At 44.5% G+C, this 19,647-nt stretch overlaps 1 protein-coding gene across 1 annotated transcript in view; it reads right to left on the bottom strand.

The window, feature by feature from the left end:
• LOC118779082 (cadherin-4-like) overlaps window positions 1-19,647 on the bottom strand; it is a 221,427-nt gene that overhangs the window by 22,811 nt on the left and 178,969 nt on the right. The window contains exons 6-9 of the mRNA XM_036530960.1: window positions 17,460-17,615; window positions 12,613-12,757; window positions 8,146-8,318; window positions 1,710-1,847 (exon numbers count right to left, since the gene is read on the bottom strand). Coding sequence (XP_036386853.1) covers window positions 1,710-1,847; window positions 8,146-8,318; window positions 12,613-12,757; window positions 17,460-17,615 — 612 coding nt within the window. The remainder of the gene's footprint in view (window positions 1-1,709; window positions 1,848-8,145; window positions 8,319-12,612; window positions 12,758-17,459; window positions 17,616-19,647) is intronic.

The following is a 19,647-nucleotide window of genomic DNA, read 5'->3' as shown; positions in this document are numbered from 1 at the left end:
CTGCCTTCACTTCAGTCGCAGAAGTCCCCATTGCTTACAAACTAACTGCACTCCACATCTTGTCCTCATCAACTCTTCTTCCCAAGCATCTCTCCTCTTCCTGCTCCCCGCACCCTCCTCTCCTCACATGCTCCAACCTCTGTCTCATTCCGCCTCCTTTCCCTCTGCCCCTTCCAGCTGTCAGGGAAGTGACATCAGTGCCCCCTCCCTCTTTAGGCTAGCACAGCCTGTTTCATGTGAACCATCAAGATACCCAACTGACCGATTCTTCTTTTTTTCCCACTGGTGAACTGATCCGTGTTGGTGAGCTGTGGAGGGAAAGGTGTCATTACCACTGCAAGAAGGTGTTAGCACCTGGCCCTGCATCCAGCGCTCAGATAGGTCTGCTCTCAGCACTGAGAGACCGCGTTCCCCCCAGACTGAGCTCAGAAACACAGCAGCAACAGAAACAAGAGCACTAGTGAGACCGCACACAGACCCGGTGACTCTGGCAGGCAACCCTGTGATCACATGCCACGTGACCATATGACTTCTGACCTCAGGCAACTGAGTGCCTATCATTATCATTATCATCCCTGCTGCCACTCTTCTCTCAGACTGTGATGACTGCTGATGAAATGATGGGCATCTCTTTCTGTCTGACAGATTGAGTGCTGTGGACACTTTCCCCCCACCCTTCAGTGCTATTTCAGTGTGCGGCCTTCGTCTCTGGCAGTCTGACACAGCCCCAGTGTGCTGGGTCATAAACAGACTCTCAGTCAGCTTGAGTTAGCGGAAAACATGCTGTGCTTTGCCTGACAATAAGTGCATCAGGCAGGCCTGCTGTATTTATCCAAGTTCCTTCTCTGCAACAGTGGGCAAAGTGACACTGCATTTGCACAGTGTTGAGGAGTGACTCCCACGCGACCATGGAGGAGACAGGTGCCCAGAACCCTGCGCCCTGTACACAGCCAACATCCCTCAGTAACAGCACCTCACCACTGAGATGCACAACGAACCTCTTTCGGTATCTTTCAGCACCTCAAAACTGAGACCAACAGACTGATGAGAGAGAGAGAGAGAGGAGAGAGAAAGAGAGAGAGAGGGAGAGATGTCAGTGAGGGATTAACAACACAGCAGACTCTGCTAACAGGCACATAAAAGTCCTGCCACCACAGAGCTCACACCTCACTGAAAAAGAAGTTATGGGGTGTTTTTTTGTGCAGAACCCTCGATGAAGCCTGTGACGGCACAGAGCAGCACTGCGAATGAAGTCTTGACTGAGAACTCCCCCTGCCAGCACACAATGTTCTCACAACTTTTCTCTGTGGCTGTAAGGACACAGCGATGTGGCGGTAGTGCTAGTACTGCTTGTAGATGGCATTATTGGCTCATTCATATGGTCCTGGAGCTCACAGCATGAGCAACACACATCAAGCCTGCTGAGCATGCATATCGGTCACCAGATCCTCTGCATATGTGTAGAGCAGAGAAACAGCATCACTCAGGGACTGCAGCTAAGGTTCGTGAGGATCCATAGTGCTTCTCATGCACTCATAGAAGTTAACGTGAAATTTAAAAAAAAGGACTTGGAAAGTAACTCCAAGTATTTTGCTGGAGATACCATGCGCATAGTTGGCATACGGTCAGCATGAAAGAGAGGGGTCAATGCCTGGTTCAGTTGACCGCTCTGTTGGAGCCCTCAAAGCAACATGTGGACTGTCACTCACCGTCCTGGCGGTCAGCTCCGGGGGGTTGTCATTGATGTCAGTCACGGCGATGAGGGCGGTGGCTGTGTTGGAAAGGCCGAAGTTGAGGTTACCCTCCATGTCTGTGGCTTGAACGATGATGGTGTACTGGGACACTCTCTGCAAGAGAGAGCACACACATCTCACACTATCAAGGGATGAAATCTACTTTGTAAGAATAAATAAATGAATGGCGATATCAGCAGACACACAGTATATGAAAGTACAGATTGGAAGTGGAGAGGGGAGGGCATTTGATTTACTTAGTGAATTCTGAATTTTGCTGAATTCGACCTTGAATAAGACTCTTCCTACTCCTAGGGAATAACAATCACCATCCAGATGCACATCTTCAACAATCTTGTTCATATGCTTAGAAATGACAACATTGTCTGCACAGGAAATGACCAGGAAAACAGTGTCAACGCTTCAACATGACACCCAGGCAGTCAGATAGATAGATCAATGGATAGATAGCAAGACAGACGGATAGACAGATAGATAGATATTTTAGTATGCCGATTATTCCCAGTGCACATTACAATGCTGACAGTTTCCTGCTACATAAGGATGTGTTGGTGCAGGGTAGGCAATGATGCAGAGGCAGGAGGTGCACTGGTTACAATCTGACTGACGCTGATCTGAGGCCATGCTATACCAAGGTCTTCAGTCATTTTCAAGGGAGCGCTGCCACTTTAATCAGAAACACCACTCTGAAAATATTACTGAGAGTGAATGACCATCGTCTGGTCGTTTAACACAGCGAGCACCCAGACTTTTTATCACAGAGGGGACAGAGGTGGCTGTGAAACTGTGAAACCAGTGCACATCTCTGCCCGTGTCAGGATTTCGCTTGTGCTTTATATGACAGCATCACCCCCGGGATGTAATATGGCAGGAGAAAATTGTAACTTTCCCTTCATCCAGCACATCGGACAGGCCTCTCTTTGTCTGCAGCGTAAAACAGTCCCTGCTGCCCTGTCCATGATGAAGACCGCCATTTTAACCCACTTCCACACACACATACAATCATTAGACAACACACGGAAACTCAACACAAAAACACTGTTACAGTCATAAAATATCACCAGTGCTTAATGTACAATAGCAGCTGGTAAAAACAATTACAAACATTTGTTTTATGATAATACTCCTTATATGCATCGCATATGCAAGCTCTGTCTGAGACAAGCGCAGATATTCATTGTGGGAGTGGTTTTACCTTAGGGGATGTCTGTGAATGCAGCACATAAGACGATGGGCGATGGGAGATGGGCAGTAATTAACTCTACTGACAGAATTGAGGGTACAGAATGAGCATGGGTGACCACTAGGTGGCACTGTATGCACAGCAGGGGGGAGAGGGGAGCCAGAACATCCAATATGGATACGCATCTCCAGTCAAGGCGTGGGTCCAGAGTCTGACACTCCAACCCCCCCGCCCCGGGTGGTGATTTTACCCCCCAACGCCCTCCTAATCCCTCTCAATGCAGCCGCGCTAACGAGGCGGCGCGGGAAACGAGCGGGCCTAATGAGTTTTATAGATCTGCTTTACAGATCTCACTTTCGGCTAAAGCGGGTCACTCTGAGACATAAGCAATCTTTTCCACTTGGACAGAACAGACGATTTCAGCATGGCCCCAAGCCATGAGACGCTAATCTGTGCAGTACAAAGGAAAAAGAGGTAATAAAGAGATTTTCTGTATGAGGGTAAGAGAAGGGGAATCCAGAGGCTGATGAATGCAGCAAAAGTGTTGAATGGCCAAAGGATTATGGGGAAAAAAAGAAAGAAAATAACTCTTCAACAAAAAGTGCAATGCATGTCTTTGTAACTCACAGCAGGGGTAATAGATGTGGTTTTTCTGCACTCTCAATGCAAGAATAAAAAGAACCTGTTTAGCCACTATAACTGCGACACTGTCTGAGGGATATCCCCAGTGCTCACCACTGTCCTACTATGCACAACCCACAATTCCTCAAGGTAAAGAGGCCCAGTGAGATCACTAACCACAAAACAAGCTCAAATCTCTCTGTCTCCCTGTCTGTCTGCCTATGCTTGTCTGTCTCTCTCTCTCACACTCTATCTCTCCTTCTCTCTTCCCCCTTTCTCTTTCACACTGCCCCCCTTTGCTTTCCCTCTCTCTCTTTCCCTTTCTCTGTTCCTCTCCTTCCCCTTCCTCTGCCCCCTCCCTCTCTCCCTCTGTCTGTGTACACATAGAGAGCTCTTGTGGTGTTCATGCTCCAGTTTGTGTTCCACTCTGTCAGTCACCTACTGACCGAAGCGATTACACTGTCACTTACAATCTCATTCAAATACACTGAGACTCAGAGCTGCTCTCACGTACGCATAGAGCGTAGAGGCATTACTCACATACACACAAGAGCACGTGCACACACACACACTCGCTCATCTAAAATACACACATACACACACACACACACACACACACACACACACAAACACACATACACCGATGAGCTAAAACATTATGACCACCTGCCTAATATGCTGTTGGTCCTCCGTGTGCCACCAAAACAGCGCCGACCCGCCGAGGCATGGACTCTACAAGACCCCTGGAGGTGTCCTGTGGTATCTGGCACCAAAACATTAGCAGCAGATGCTTCAAGTCCTGTAAGTTGCGAGGTGGAGCCACTGTGGATTGGACTTGTCGGTCCAGCACATCCCACAGATGCTCAATCGGATTGAGATCTGGAGAATTTGGAGGCCAGAGCAACAGCTTGAACACTTCATCGTGTTCCTCAAACCGTTACTGAACAATGTGTGCAGTGTGGCAGGGCGCATTATCCTGCTGAAAGAGGCCACTGCCATCAGGAAATACCATTGCCATAAAGGGGTGTACCTGGTCTGCATCGATGTTTAGGTGGGTGGCACGTGTCAAATTGATGTCCACATGAATGGCCGGACCCAGGGTTTCCCAGCATAATATTACCCAGAGTATCACACTCCCTCCACTGGCTTGTCGTCTTCCCACAGTGCATCCTGGTGCCATCAGTTCCCCAGGTAAATGGCGCACACGTACACGGCCATCCACGTGATCTAAAAGAAAATGGGACTCATCGGACCAGGCAACCTTCTTCCAGTGCTCCAAGGTCCAGTTCTGACATTCGAGTGCCCATTGTTGGCGCTTTTGACGGTGGACAGGGGTCATCATGGGCACTCTGACCGGTCTGCGGCTACGCAGCCCCATATGCAGCAGGGTGCGATGCACTGTGTGTTGTGACACATTCCTCCCATAACCATCATTAAAGTTTTCTGTGACTTCAGACCAGACGAGATAGCCTTCGTTGCCCTTGGGCACCCAACACCCTGTCGCCGGTTTGTGGTTTGATCCCCCTCGGACCACTGTCGATAGGTACTCACCACTGCTGACCAGGAGCACCCCACAAGCCTTGCCGTTTCAGAGATGCTCTGACCCAGTTGTCTGGCCATAACAATTTGGCCCTTGTCAAAATTGCTCAGGTCTTTACTCCTGCCCATTTCTCCTGCATCCAACACGTTGACTACGAGAACTGATTGTTTGCTTACCAACTAATTTTCCCAGACCTTGACATGTGTCCTTGTTTGGAGATGATCAACGTTATTCAGTTCACCTGTGAGTGGTCATAATGTTCTGGCTCATTGGTGTATAAAATACACACATACACACAGACACATCCATCTAACACGTACACATACAAACACACACACACAAACACACATATAAAATACACAGATACACACAGGCACACTCATATAAAATACACACACACACACACACACACAAACAAACAAACACAGAGGAGCCCTCAGGAATTGACAGCAGAAGATTGATGGCCAGATGAAATTATCTCTAAAGGAGTAATCTCCAAATGGACTGATCAAACCAAATCCAGCAATATTTCAGTTGTGCGCCATCCAACCCCAGGGACAAGAAAAAAGTTTCACTCAGTTCAGAGAAGCAGATTGCAGACACTGCAGGTTCATTGTTTTGTCTCTAGAGTACAGACAATATGCAATGTGTTACAATCAATATAACTGAGTGTCTACATATATATGCTTGACTTCAGAGGCAATAAAGGCTCTTTTACCATAGCAATATCCATAACCCAGCTCCTGCAGACAAAATGTGCAATGAGTACAAGCTGTTGAAACTTCATTACAAAAGCACACACTCAATCAATTTCCTCTCATCGAGAGTCATCAAGGGCCATCTAGGTGCAGCTGATGAAATTTATGTCTGTAAATATGTGTGGTGTGTGTCTAATTGTCTAATTGTTGATTGTGTGTAAAAAAATACTAAACCTTCCATGACCCCCTGTCCTTAGCAAGATGTCATAGATTGTCACAGATTCAGGAACACACACACTACTGTTAATTGGTTTATTACCGTAACTGAAATTAAGTATGAATGCATTTTTTTCCCGAATGAGTCAAATTTGTGTGAGTCAACACAGTATACTTCATGTGTGTGGAATAGTGGAAGGTTATGTGTTACTCCCTTGCAGCCATTAATTATATCTCAATTTCTCATGTCAGAGTGAAGGTATGTCACCTTCTAAAATGCAGTGCTACACTACTGAAGTAACCCACCGACTGGAAGAGTCTCTAACAGTAACACCAGCAATGATTCACTTGTTGGCATTTAATCAATTTTGAATACAGTCATACAACTAAAAAGAATAACAAAATTATTCTCAAAAGGCCATGAGACAATGTATAAGCGTGGTGCAGTCTAGAATTAAAAGTATATGCTCTAATACAGTACATGCTTCTCAAGGGCAACTTTCACAGCATACATTTTTTTTCCATTGGTGCCACTGAAAGAGATGGATATTTTACTGTGATACTAAAGCAATTAAGCAATTAGGTACCTGGCTCACAGGCACAACCGCAGCGCCACATCTGGGAATAGAACCTGCCACCTGGTGGCTGCAGTCCTAGTCTTTGCCCTTATTTCACAGCTGTGATTCTGTGGCTCCACACCACTGTGTCACATGCACTCAGGGCCTGGGGCCCAACGCTGAATCAAAGCATTTTCCTTCATGGTTTTGTTGCCACCGGGGGACCAAGGGGACATTTCCTATGTCTTTGCCTGTTTTGTGGCTTTTTGTCCCCTGAAGAGCAGATCAGTAATATGACCATTACATACTTACCAGTCATCTGATCAGTTATATGACCATTACTCTTCTTGTCATGTTTACACACTTTAATTCACATTACTTTGATGCAATGCACTGTGTGAAGTGTTGTGTCATACTCACTGTGTTAAGACGGTTATATCAAATCAAATTTGACTAACTAATTGATTGACTGAGTGGTCCATCATTTGTTTGGTTGTTTAAATAACACTTTCTGGCACAACATTTTTATTTGTTTATTCTGACCAACTCAGAGAATCCATTTATACAGCTGTACATTCACTGAAGCAAATCAGGTTAAAGCATCTCGCTTTAGGATATAACAGCACCACTCAACCAGGGAATCAAACCTGTAACCTTGAGGTTAAAAAACCTGCTCCTTAATCCTAGGTGTCCAACATATTAGGTGCCCCTTGTGTCATCACTACGTGTGGTTTATGGAGTGGTTGTGTGGAAATGCCACATTTCTGCTTGCTGAAGCATTGGCACAACAATGAGTGGCAATGGTATCTAAAAGGCGAGCGCAATAGTCTCTTCCTGTTCTGTGTCAAACAGCTGCCCGAAAGTTGTAAAGCAATCGGTAAGAACTCTGTTCCAAACAACCATGTTTTCATTCCAGTTTATCCGCCTCTATCCAGAGCAAGGCTGCTGCAGTCAAACGCGTGCACCTCCGCAGTCCAGCTGTGTCAGGAACAGCTGGGTAGACCCCAAGAGATGCGAGCCCCTCCACACTGATACACTGGCAGATGCAGCATATACTCCTTTTCCTTAAATTCACTACCCCTACCTTTCTGTTTTTATCACTGTATGTGTGACACATATATATGCGCATGCACAGCTAAACACAGTGCAGCGAGTGTCCTGCAAGAATATACTGCACAGAGGTCCTATGTGTCAAGCTGGCAAGTTGCTAACAGTTTTGTCACAGACAGCGGCAGTTCAGGATCATAACGGTTGTGGGTTGTCTGCCGCTTAACAGTCCGTGTGATATAAACGCTGGTGAGCGTCGTCCATGACAGATGCTGACAGCTTATTATCAAGGCATCCGCTGAGCTAAAGACATGCATTGGATACACTAAAAGAAGGATGTGTGTCACTCATTAAGTATGCAGGGAAAAGAGCTCCTACGCGATAACTCAGGCTCGTTAGGAAAAAAGGGGGATATTGATCCAAACCATTAAAGCAGCATTCCTATGGAGATATCTGTAGCTTATGACTCCCCCTGCAGGTGGGAGATGGAAATTGGGTGTCAGGGTGCAAAGCCTGCTGGAATACCCACCTCACGATCCAGTCCTGCGGCCACGGTGATGATGTCGCCTGTCTCGCTGTTGATGGTGAACATGTTGGGAATGGGGATGGGAGGAGTCTGGGACAGGATTCGATAACGCACCATCCCATTGGCCGTGGTGTCGTCATCAGCATCATTGGCTGTCACCTTCATCACGGTAGAGCCTATGGAACAGGAACAAAAATAGTAGGTGTCATATGTGCACAGAGATACACAGGCACACAGGCATACACAGACAAACACAGACACGCACATACACACATTCTATCACACACACACACACACACACACACACACACACACACACACACACACAGACAAACACAGACACGCACATACACACACTCTATCACACACACACACACACACACAAACACACACATTCCTCTCAGCACCTTGTTTACGGTCTTGTTGGATGAACATATCCTTTCTGGTTACATTAAGTAATGAGCTGTGTCTCACTGGAGAGGAGACCTCTGACCGGCACTTTCTCCATCATCTATCACCACAGACTTCAGCTACGGGCCAGGCCTTAATGGGCTGCCGCTTGCCACGTTTGTGTCACAATTATGGGTAAACACACTGCAATTTCACACTGCGAGGGGAAGGGGAACATCGTCTTCCACCCCCAAGCAGGGCTTCTGATTGCTGGCAGTCTTCAGCCTGCAGGAGCCCAAGTTGTAGTTGACAGCCAGGCTCAGGCATTGGGCCAGGCAATTAGCCAGCCTGAGAGCCAGGATGGTGGCTAACCTCTCCCCCTCTCTGTCACTCTCCATCACACACAGGCTGAGGCCTTCAGTCCAGCTGGGAGCAAAGTCCTGCTCCCACTATGGATGCTCCCTTTGCCACAGGTGGTTCTGCTCCTCTCTAATTGCTAGAGATACTGCCATCATTCCACCAGCAATGCTCGTCGCGAGCATAATCATGACAGCGAATTCTATTTCAAACTTCATTACATTGCAGAGCGAGATTTGCCACTAGCCTGAGGATAGGAATATAAAAAGAGGGGAAAGACGAGGAACAGAACAACGATAAGCTTCACAATTACTTGCCTCTTACACGGGCCACAGTTTTGTTTGCACAGCCATTCTTTTTGGTGAAACAAAGAAAGCGATGCAAAATCATGATTTGTCAATGATCAGATCTTCCTTCCACGGCTTAATGAACGGTCTTTGTGTGTGCACTTCCGAAGCAGCGTGCTGCCTGAAAGGGTTAACTTCGCATTCCCCTAAATTACACATTCTGCTCTGTAAGTGCCTTTTCACTGAAATCGCTGGAGCTCAAAATTCAAAGTTATTATTCACACACCTGTCATGCAAAGAGTCACATGGGTGTACTAGGAATGTGGGATCATTTAAGGACAGGTCTGTAGAGCTACGGCCAGTGAGAGAGAGAGAGAGAGAGAGAGAGAGAGAGGGGGGGGGGAGAGAGTTAGATGAGAACGAGGGAATGAGGACAGAAAGACTTAAAGCAGAAGAAAGACAGGGAAGGAAGACAGAGAAAGACAGGACAGAGAGTGAGAGGGAGGCAGACAGAGAGAGGTACAGAAGCAGAAAGACTCAGGGAGAAAGACAGAGAAGGAGAGAGGGAAATGGAGAAAGGCGGGAGGAGAGAGGAAGAAAGGCAAAGAGACTCTTCCCATTACCCAGCAGACAGAGTGTTAAAGGGGGATACACAGCATCATCTCAGGCATGCCGGCACCACAGTGTTCCGCAGTGGGCCTTTAACTCAGGCACCAATGCAACTACAGATCAAGCCGGAGCAATAAGCCAGATTCACACCTCATCATCCTCACAGTTAAACTGTGACAAGACTCATAAAAATCAGGAAGTGTAAAATTACACAGAGCTCTGTCTGTTTGTCTTTTGTCTGAGTAATCTGCCCTCCAACCTGCCGGCTGCACTACGGTACATTTATCTTCAGCTCCCATCAAAGTCTGTCTGCAATGCTTCTGCGATTTGTAATTTGGTATGAAACATTTAATGACCCAAAAGGGGATCTTAAGTACATGAAACTTCTGTGGTAAACAGACTGTTGTAAGGCTGTCAAACATGTACAAAATGCGGTGAGCAACAAAAAAGTAAAAAGTCTCCATATTTGCCTTTGGTTCAAAATGTTTGTGATCTTACAGCAGTGTTCAATGAATGCTAGGCTGCGATTTCCACCTCCACCACATGGCGGCAACACGTGCAACAGTGTGAGTGATGAAGGTCTGTGTTTGCAGATGAGAGACAAACTCGACGGTTCAAAATGACAACCCATTTTATCCCCTTAAACCCATGGATACACCTGCCTTTTCCCTGCTGTTTCTACTTAAACTACACATCTGTGAGGCTGTGAGAATTCTCACAGATCCCTCTAGCAGTTAAAAGGAACTCACCAGTTCTGATAAATCTCTCTCACAGGCAGTGAAATTTCCAAAGAGTAAAAGAAAAATTGAGAGAAAAATCCCCTTTGTGATAACAAATTGAGCGTGAGTGCAAGCAGTTGTATTTTCTTGACCTCCCTTTGGTCTCATTTTAGTGTAATCTCTGGAAAAGACCTTGCCTAGAACTGGTTTCTGCCTGCCACCTGGTGGGCAGAGAGACACTGTTACCCTCTGGCCAGAGCAGCAGCCTCTCTGGGGGTTTCTCCCTATGGTTAACAGCTACGGATCAGCAAATCTCCAAAACCCACAATTTAGCAAGGATGCTCATAATCTCCTGTTGTATTTGTATGTGTGTATGTGTGTGTGTGTGTGTGTGTGTGTGTGTGTGTGTGTGTGTGCGTGGTTCAGCCTTGGGCCGTTGCTTACCAATGAGAGAATAACTTTTCAGAGCGAGGGTGCAACCATAATGGCTACATGTCATCTATCTATTGTTAAAAATGTACCTTTTTCTTTGCCTACACCCAGAGTTGTTTATGACTTACAGTACAATACTCTATCAGACAACTAACATAAATCGAAGTATGTCGTGCAGAAGGTCAAACATTAACAGCATTATTACCCTTTCAAAATGGAGGATATCTTGACATGGAGCAAGCCATATTTATGTAGGAATGAATCTGTCTTGCTGGGTCACTTAAAAATTTTGTCTTAGAATAAGGTGACATTCACCTGAAGATCCCTACTGCTTCATCATGGCTTCAGTATCAAATGAAAATCCCAGTATCCTCCTTGAGTCTTTAGCTGGCATGTACTGCAGCTGAATTAATCAGATTTTCCTCCAATTCAAATTTAATAGGATTTTGTTTTCCTGCAACGTCATGTACCAGTACAATGCAATTCAATTACATTTGGACATCTGTATCCCTGATTAATGTGTCGATCATTAATGGTAAAAAAAGAGGGGAAAAGTGACATCAATTTGATTCACAATACAACATACGGTGGCAGTGATAAGGATAAGGTTTGAAGAATTCTGTGCTTCCATTCAGACTGAATATCAGCTATATCTCTTCATCACTGACTCTATAACATCCTCCTGTACTTCTGTCATACGAATTAAGATATGGTGTCACACAATCAGGAAAAAGGATAGAGAAATAGGTGCACTACGCTAAGCTTTGGTGGGAAAAATCACTATATCACAAAGTGTCACATATCTGTGAAGAAGAACATTCCAGAAAAAGGATTTGTGCCCCCAATAGCAAAGAGAAGCGTCTTTTCCATCCTAATTAGCCGCTGAGACAATATGGAACCATGCAGCGTTGACAAAGGAACAGAATGCCACACACATGCTCCACTGCACCGAGTCTCCTATGCTTTATGAAACCTTCAGAGAGTTGAGTTTCCAGAAGCACAACCAGCACAAAAAAGACGCACTCCCCCCATCGACTCAATCAGGCAAGTCCTCAACCGGGACGCTGCAAGTTTCCACAGAAATCATTTTTTTTCCAGCCCTGCTTTCAGATAAATACAAACCCACTTCCATGAATGGACCGAGATTCTCAAACATATACAGTAAGGAGAACAATGGGGTGTGGAACAGGGGGAGGGGAAAGGGTGAGAATCTGTTTGAGAAATCCTGAAAGCTGTCATGCTGAGCGCATGGAGCAAGAGGCCAAGTTAAATCATAATAGCAAAAAGTGCTCTCTCGGGCAGAGCCTCGGGTGGGGGTGGCAGGTCAGTCCAGAGCACAACACTCTTGAGCCCCAGATGACCAGGGTGGTACTTATTTTCCTGTAGCAGCTTGGAGTTCAGCTTTTCTAAGTGATTGACAGCTGTAATGCTACCCTGTGGCACTCCACGGACCCTGCTCTCAGAGTATTGCTCCCTCATAAAGCAACAGCTAGACACTGGAAGGATGACTTGGTGCTTTGGAGCAGTTATTTTTAAAAGCCAGCGTATGTGTGAAAAGTCCATTTTCTTGTTCTCATCATCATCATTATAATCACCACCACCGCTGCTACCATAATCACCATCTCTATTATTAATCACCACCACCATCATCATCATCATCATCTTCTTAATCTCACCAGGCTTTGACCCTTCATCCACGGATCCATTGTAGACCTGCTTGCGGAACTCAGGCCTGTTGTCGTTCATGTCGATGACGTAAATGTAGAGGTCAATCGGGTTCTCTACCTTGTTCCCATTCATGTCCACAGCGTGGGCCCTGAGCTGCAGGAAGAGACAGAGGGGAACAGGTTTACCACACAAGCTAAGTATTGCCATAGATACTGAGTCATCCAATCAGCTGTGTACCACGGTCGATAAGAATTATTTTTTTCCAATTCCAATATACTAATGAGAGGTTCCAGAAGATAGAATTTGTGTGTGTGCTTGTGTGTGTGTGTATTTGTGTATGTATGCATGTATATGAGTGCACATGATTGTGTGGGTTTGTGTCTGCATGAGTGCATGCATGTATGAATGCATGTATGTGTATGATGGTATGTGTGTGTGCATGTATATATGTGTGTTTGTGCATGTGCATGTGCAAGTGCATGTGTGTATGTGTGTGCTGTATAATGCTGTAAAAGTGTTTAAGTCCCCTTATACAAGGACACCTCCTATGCAAACTAATAATTTAGTGCTAAATAATGTAGTGATTGGATATATCAATACTTGATTTCCCTTGTTCCTGGTAAAACCTTGTGGGTTTAGCAGAAGAATGATCACTTGACCCAAGACCATTATTCCACAGAATAAGAAGTCTGGGATGATCCTAAAAATAATAGTAAATAAAAAATGAAAATATTGCAAAAAAAAACATTTCATTAATTATTCAACAGATTTTTTCATTCATAACACTGAGTCAGTTTTGAGGCGAGGCAACCAATTAAACAATTAATAAAAATTGTTTGGTTTCAGTTTGAAGTGTTTATCAAACTCCATCTATGAAATTCCTGATGTGAGGTCTCATGACATCATAATCACCAGTCTGTGATTAATGGGTTCTCAAGACCTCAACACTGCCACCACTGACAGTCCCTTTCAGAAAGCTTCTCAGAAGCCTCTCCGGCAAAAAGTAATTGTCTTGAGCACATTCAGCTTATATGTAGCTCCCCAAATAATTGCAAGAAAAATATGGGAGAGGGAACTAGCTTGGCAGCCTGCTACACACTCATCAAGAAATCTGACTTTTATCCAGAAGGTTGCTGGCTTGACTGTTGAACCCTTGAGTGACTGAATGTCTCTAAACCAATCTAATGTGATGCTATGAATCACTGGAATATGTCACAAAAGCCAGGTGACGATAGAGAGGATATAACCTGTACTTGACATCTTCAGGTTCCCACCGCAAGCCTCAGTGGGAAAGAGCATGTAAGGTGTTACACCAATAATATCTATGAGAATTGGACACAAGAAAGGTCCTTCTCTCTGTGGCCTTGTGGAGAAAAATACAATCTAAGCTCACTTCTTCACAAATGGCACAGAACACCTCCAGTGTTTTGCTTTACAGAAATTGCATCAGTGGGTCTCGCTAAGGTTAATTTCACCTTTCTTTTTTCCCAGTGCATCGTTTGAAATTGGAGTGCACCCCAGCAGTGAGTACAATGATCACTCTCTAGAGCAGAATCAGGAAGGTATCAGTCCCGCCAACAGATCCAGTAATTCAATAATGTTACAAGTTAAAGGCCCATGCACTGTGAAAGGGAAAGCATACTTCTGTACTGGAGTAAAAGCTATCAGGGAAGGCCATCACCTGTGTCTGTGCTTTGAGCCAGCACTAAGAAAAACATAACCAAGCGAACACAATGTTACACATTCACGCCAGTTGGGAAAATTCTATGATCCTTATGATGGATTTTGACTTTCATTGTACCGTTCCAGAAACAATTTCAATGTTCAGTTTCAGATGTTATGATTCTGTTGATGAAGGCAGTGGCTGAACAGAAAAAGGTCACAGAAGTGCTCTTATATTAACGCACTACATGATACTTACCATGCTCTACAGTGCATAAGGGCTTAAACTCTGTTTTCCAAAGTATAAAACATAGAGGAGGACACTATGGAGACATAAAGGGATTGAGAAGATCGGACTGCTCTGGACCGTGCAAAACAGCACACTTAGGAAACAAAGATTAGACACTGAACACTTCAGTGGAGTAAGTGGCATTTCATGTACCTTCAGGCTTTGGGAGATGAAAGTGAGAGGCCATGCTTTTTTCTACTCTACTTGCATTTAAAACTTTGACCACACTTAATACAAAGTAGAAAGTAATTGCACTGTGAATGTGTAAGTGCTACGTTACCGCAACATGTCCTAGGGACTGCTTCATAATTTGAATAATTACAAGGCTTTATGGGTGATTTTTTAGATCTGGGTTGGGGATTGCTTTTGGAGTTATGGTGAGGAGTGGGTGTGGCTAGGTTTAGGACTACGAGTTATTGAGATTGTCTACCTATTTGCAAAAATTCCTGCTCTATGTTAATGAATTTGTAAAAAGATGTGTATAACATGTAATTGCACATAAACTGGCAAATTCCTGATTATGAAGTGCTAATAGCTTCTTGACTGACATTTAACCACACTGGTACCCTGAAGAACTTATTTACTTCAATATAACAAGGAGACAGTGTGAATGTATTTTCCACACTGAGGGAAAGTGTGTCATTGTTCTCTTTCATTGCTCTGTTGAGAGGTAAAAGTTTGACCTACAAACATGCATTACACTTTCATTATACTGACAAACACCCATTTCCACCTGCAGACATCATGAAAATCGAGAAAGGAAAAAACCGTCTCAAATGTGTGAGTGCTTAGCACCTTACCACCCATTAACGACCATCACATGTGTTTGCTGCCTGTCCTCTATCCCTCAGTTCTGAATCAATATCCCATTTAGTGCTTCTACCAACTCTGCCAGTCACCTGATACACAAACAGCACAAACTGTACAAGATCCTTGAATGGGAGGGAGCTGACAAGAGAACTAAAAAAAAAATAAAAAAAAATGCGGCCAACAACATAGCTAATAGATTGCCCCAGATCCTTCGACCTGTAAGGCCATTCATAAACATGAAGAATTCTATTTTTACAACTTGACATCTGCGGTCAACCAATTTATGTATTCATGCACATTTTACTTGTTCTAGGCAGCAGTACGGTGTTGCTGAGGGTGGCAGCCAGGGGCATACGAGCCAACACTGGGCCCCAATACAGGATGGTCAAGGCGGGCCCCCAGCCCATCTCACTTAACCAGAACGCGTGGTGACGTAATGTCAATAGCGAACGGGAGAAGTATTTTGAACATGCAGCTTTAAAATGACCGGCAACAGCAAAATGCACTGCACAGTTGACACCACAATTATATTATTAGACCACTAGTAATAGGCAACAGACTACCTTACATTATAGGAAAGGAGAGAAAAGAGCAAGGCCTATGCGTGGGCCTAATATATATTATTGATGGAAGATGGAATGCATTAGCATTTCCCAAGTCAAATCAAGATAGTGATAGGCTACTTGACAAAATCTGGTGTCGGCGCACCACAACAGATGATAAATATTGTTGGAGATGGCGCAGCATGACACAGATATACAACATTGCAAATAAATAGAAAGAAGCTCTACTTACATCATAGGTGCATTTTCCGGGCTTTTCGCTGTGCAAAAGCATCGATTTCTCTTGCTCCAGCTCGAACTCACAATATTGCTTGCTATCTCCTGCTCTTTCTTTTTAGAGAAATTACCTTTTCTTTGGAAGCTTTGCTTTTTGTTTCTCAGCAGTTTCTTTTAATTTTTGTTTTTGAAACCCGCTTTTATGTTTGTACTCGTACTCCGTTGGTTCTTGACTCGCCATTTCACTGTGTGGAAATTTAGCTAGCTCAAGTTCAATGTACTGTTTTGGCCACACAGTATGCATGTTTGTAATTACCATGTCCCAGAATTCTGAGTGCCCACTTATTTGAAAACTTCATTTAGAACTATAATATGTAGCCATGAGTTCATACAAATATATATGTAGGCCTATGTATCACTGTTATATCCTATTGTATTATTTATTTGGTCAATGACATTAAGAATGACACACCATCAAGCAGACAACTCTGCACGATATATACTTAAAGGGCCCAATTACACTGATAAGTAGCCCACGCTCACAGGGCCCCAATGCAACCGCATTACCTGCTTACTGCTAGTTACGCCCCTGGTGGCAGCCCTAGGTGGGACTGCACTGTCATACACTTGAGCAAGGCATAGAGCCAGGACTGCTCCAGTTAAGACCCAGACTGATAAAAAGATAATACTTCAAATATAGGCCATATAGGTTGCTGTGAAAAACAGTGTCTGCTAAGCAAACAACAATTTATACTTTCATTTATGTTACATGGAGCGTGTTTATTATGTGTTTGTAATTATTGAAAGGAGAGGATATATGCTTTACACACACTGTGCAGGTGAACTGTGCAACAAATGGAAAAGCGTGTTTTCCAGCCGCAGCATTTGTGTCACTGACTTTGACAGGGTAAACAGACAGCCCCCATGTCAAAGGGCTTGGCTTGAGCATGATTTAAAACCATATTGGAAAGCACAGCAACAACAACAAAATACGCCTCTCACTGACACTGACAGCCCAGATGAGTTGACATGTTTCTACATCTCTATGGCAACACCATCCTGATTGACAGCATTGCACATGGAATACCACAAAATCTGAAATCTCCTCCTGCAATACTTTGTGAAGGTTTTCTCTGTGCCAGACATATGCTTCATGCTTCTATTTACAGAACAGATGGTGAGCTCGCAGTGCTGAACATTCAGAACTGAATCTTGGCTATTGTTGAAGCTACAGCGGATGCGGATGCAGAGACTGCCACAATGACGGTCTCCTATTTAACGCCTTCACTGGCCACAATGCCTCTGTCGTACTCACATGGTAGGAGGACCTCTCCTCTCTGTCCAGGGGCTTGGTGACAAACATCTTTCCTGCCACCGGGTCTATGCTGTACACCTCACTGGGTGGCTGGTCAGCGCCAGCCCCTGTGATGCTGTAGCGGATCTGGATGTCCCGGTCCTGGTCCGAACGGATCTGGAGGAGAAACATGGGGAAGCCAGGATGGTGAGAAAGAAGAAACCGGTTTGTCAGTTTGAAGGATCTCCTGCACATACCTGATAAGTTCAAACTATGACACTTATAATGTCACTGGCAGAAGAATGATTAGTAGTGCAATCGGTGATTGCTGTGATTAAAGCACAGATGTGCTTCTTGATGTTTGGTTCCTTTCTTCAGCTAAAAGCTGGTGTTTCATTCTGGATGTGGCTTGTTTAATCCATCACTCAAAGGCCCCTTAACACATGAGTCTCATGACTGACAAATGGATGTGATGAAACCACAGACACCCATCAAGTACCAATCAGCGTATGTGTCAGAGATCTGTACTGCCCATCATTCAGCTCCTCAGAGCAAAACCACACACCATACCAATGACATGCTTGTAGAATCTAATGTAAACACATTTCAGAGAGAAAGCTTGGAGCATGCACCTTTCCCTTCAGTTAAAATGAACGCATCCCATAGCATGGTCAGTCCTTCTACAAAAGTCTTGTGTCCACTGTGATGACATCTCTCTGTATACCTTTTAATAGGTGTCTGCTGTGCCACTTTCCTACACAGAAACACACACAAGAACAAAATATTCTGGATGTCTTTCAATTCCTTGTGGCTCATTCAGTATACCTGGGCTTTTCCTGAATGTCTGAGTGAGGGACCTGGGGTCCCTGCTGAGCAATGCTGATGCTGTTGTGCACGGTGCATTGGCCTTATTCACGTCACTGAGATCACAATCATCACCCAATGAAGCGTGCTGCTCCTCTGAAGCAGCTCATATGCACATAGACTGTTAAAACAATGATCTGGACATATTACTCTCAGCAGGCTGGGCAGCCTGGCAGTTAGAGCGGCAGTCATCTCTGATAAACCAGTTAAAGGTACAGGGAGAGTCATGTCCCCATAGGCTGTTGGCACAGTGACCCTGGGAAAGAATTGTCTTGCTTGGGAGAAATGGGTGGTGGGGGGGGGGGGGGGGGGGGGGGGGTGATTTTATTCTGGGTACCAATAATGGAATTCACAGATGCTGCAGTTTTGGACAGTGATATCAAAGGCTATCATCCAATAAATAAAACAGGAACATGTGGAGGTGTGCGTTTGCTGTGAACCCTGTCTACCATCACTTTGACTTGTCTGAACATGTGAGTACAAAATGGGTGCAGCGTGCGCTCACAAAAAGTGCCCATCTCTACCACGTGCTAAACAAATGCACCCTCTCCTCACTAATATGACCAAAACGCTGGTCTTCCATTGCAGTGGGTAGGAACATATCATAGAAGCAATAATGCATTCTGCCCCACTTCATGTAAGTAAGCGAATGAACAACCCCTCGGAGAGAGATGTGTTTTTCAGCTCTCCAGAGCTTAACAAAGAGCAATTTAGAGTTTTAAGTGCAGCTCTGTGAAGCAGTTCCAGGAACTGAGTAATTGGGTCTCATTTTAAAGAATTTTGTCCATTTAGCTTCTAATGGGGTCTGGCGAGGTCTGTATTATCATCATGAGGTTGTGTCATCAGCCGGAGGACCTGATGTTAAAGCCTAATGTAGCCTGATCTTCACAGCCTCCTACATCCCCCTTTCTGATAATATGGAGTCTATGTTGTGTGTCTCCAGCCCATAGCTCTCATAGAATCATGTAAAAAAAACTAGCTAGTCAATATTAAAGCATAAGCTCATCAACGTCACTGATGAGTATATTACAGAAAACAGTAACAGTTTGGCTCTGTCTATATGAACGTGATGAATAGGTGTATGTCACCACTGAGAACAAATCAAGCAGTTTAAAAAAAAATTACCTTGATGTTGTCATATTTTACACATGCATACTATGGTGTTCTGGATAAGGTATATATCAAGTTTTTGGAAACAACCAATAATAATGTTCAAAACTTGTTTTTGCTGCCAGTTATTGGAAAAAGAACCAGTACTAATTTGCCTCCCTTGCACAGACACTGGACTTTGGTTCCAGTGTGCTGTCACAAGGAGAACATTCTGCCAATGTTTTACTCGCCATTC

Source organism: Megalops cyprinoides, chromosome 6 (assembly GCF_013368585.1).
Source record: "Megalops cyprinoides isolate fMegCyp1 chromosome 6, fMegCyp1.pri, whole genome shotgun sequence".
Classification (NCBI taxonomy): domain Eukaryota; kingdom Metazoa; phylum Chordata; class Actinopteri; order Elopiformes; family Megalopidae; genus Megalops; species Megalops cyprinoides.
Note: the sequence above shows the minus strand (reverse complement) of the source record. Positions and strands in the feature narration are given on the sequence as shown.